This window comes from Taudactylus pleione, unplaced genomic scaffold, assembly GCF_031769625.1.
Source record: "Taudactylus pleione unplaced genomic scaffold, aTauple2 ptg000286l, whole genome shotgun sequence".
In the NCBI taxonomy this organism is placed as follows: Eukaryota; Metazoa; Chordata; class Amphibia; order Anura; family Myobatrachidae; genus Taudactylus; species Taudactylus pleione.
In genome coordinates, this window is record NW_028284688.1 from 3,318,966 (window position 1) to 3,320,885 (window position 1,920).

General features: G+C 35.3%; 1 protein-coding gene across 1 annotated transcript; it reads left to right on the forward strand.

Moving 5' to 3' along the window:
• The first annotated feature begins 629 nt into the window (after window positions 1-629).
• Window positions 630-1,565, forward strand: LOC148512014 (olfactory receptor 2D2-like). Its single transcript, XM_088482400.1, has one exon. The coding sequence runs from the start codon at window positions 630-632 to the stop codon at window positions 1,563-1,565; it is 936 nt and encodes a 311-aa protein (XP_088338526.1).
• Window positions 1,566-1,920: the final 355 nt, after the last annotated feature.

A 1,920-nucleotide genomic window follows, 5' to 3' on the forward strand; every position in this document is an offset into this window, starting at 1 on the left:
GCAGGCTAACACCATCTGAAAAAATTCAGTTTTTTGGAGCTTGATAAATAACTCAAACACAATGTCCCCATCAAAGCCGTAGCTAGACTTTTTGCTGCCCTGTGCCAGAAAGAGCATTGGCACCCCCCTCATTTTTCAAAGGGACATAATGTCCTCAAAAAAGAGCCATTGCTTTATGGGGAAGGGCCAGGGAAGAGATAGGAGAGGCCAGGAGATGCTGGGGATGAAATAAGAGGAAGCTACAAGCAAGAATGATAATTAAAAGATATTTGATATGCCCAAACAGCACTCCCTGACCTGTGGTGCCCTGTGCGATGGCACCGGCCACACTACCCTAGCTACTGCACTGGTCACCATACAGTGAATCAGGACAGCAATGTGGTCACTTGCACTGGAGATATCAGCAATATATCATGTGCTAGAGGCTTATTACATGTCCTTGTTACTTAATTTTGTGGTAGTCATGCAAAAAACTTCTGTATCTACTAGATTACCAGGACTAATAGGGTGGATAATTAGTAACATTTGAGTGTGTTATGTTTGGGCAGATTGTACTGTTATTGTGAGGGGGCTTTCCTAACTTTGCATAAATATTTACTGAGATCAATATTTTCACATTATTTTAAGGCATGCCTTGGAAAAACAATACCGTGGTAACGGAATTTATTCTTCTTGGACTTTCCAGCCAACCCAGGACACAAGTTATTCTTTTCTTTGCTTTCCTGTTTGTGTATTTGAACATATTAATTGGAAATATTTCCATCATAATACTGATCCGGTCTGATGTCAAACTTCATACACCAATGTATTTCTTCCTCAGCAACCTCTCGTTTCTGGATCTCTGCTGTTCAGCCTCCACTGTGCCGAGGATGCTTAAAGATTTGATGTCATTAAAGAAAACAATCTCTTTTGCTGAGTGTGCAACACAAATGTATATTTCTCTCTCCTTAGGAGAAAATGAGTGTATTTTTCTTGCTATTATGGCTTATGATCGTTATGTAGCTATATGTTATCCATTGCATTATACTTCAATTATGAGTAAAATGGTTTGTGTAGGATTGGTCATTGGTACATGGATATGTGCATTTCTTCTCTCTATTCCCCCTGCTTCACTTACACTTAGTGTAGATCTTTGTGGTGAAAATAAAATAGATCACTTTATGTGTGAAATGCCAGAAATATTATCACTGGGTTGTGAAAACATTTTATTTATTGAATTTATTATTTTTGTTGTTGGTGTAATTATTCTCATGACACCAGTCTCATTTATTGTAATAACTTATGTTAAAATCATTCTAAGTATCTTAAAAATTGCATCTACAGCTGGACAGCAAAAAGCTTTCTCCACCTGTGGGTCTCACATGATAGTTGTTATAATATTTTATGGCTCGGCTATGGCTGGCTACATGAAACCTAGGTCGATCTCTCTACCAGGAACAGACAAATTGATTGCAATTTTTTATTTTATTGTTACTCCAATGCTGAATCCTATGATTTATACCCTTAGGAATAATGATGTAAAAGCAGCTTTTCTTAAATTTGGAATTAGAAAAAGTTTCTGTTAGCATAAACTTAGGGGTTAGTTTGACAAAATACCATTATTATGTGGAGTTAATTGAATGTTCTGGTATGAAAATTTTTTTACATCAAATTTTTTAATTATGCTAGTTGAAATAACTGTGTTATATACACAAACCAAGACAAAACAATACAGTTTTTTACTCCTAAGTTAGTCTGTGTTTCAACTTCTGATTTTGAAGACACACAGACATAAAAGGAAATAATTTTTACAGTCCCATATTTACCTTTTATCCATAAAGAGTTCAAAGTCAGATCAAGATATATATATATATATATATATATATATATATATAATATACACACACAGAGGTTGAGTCTCCCATATCCAAATATTCTGAA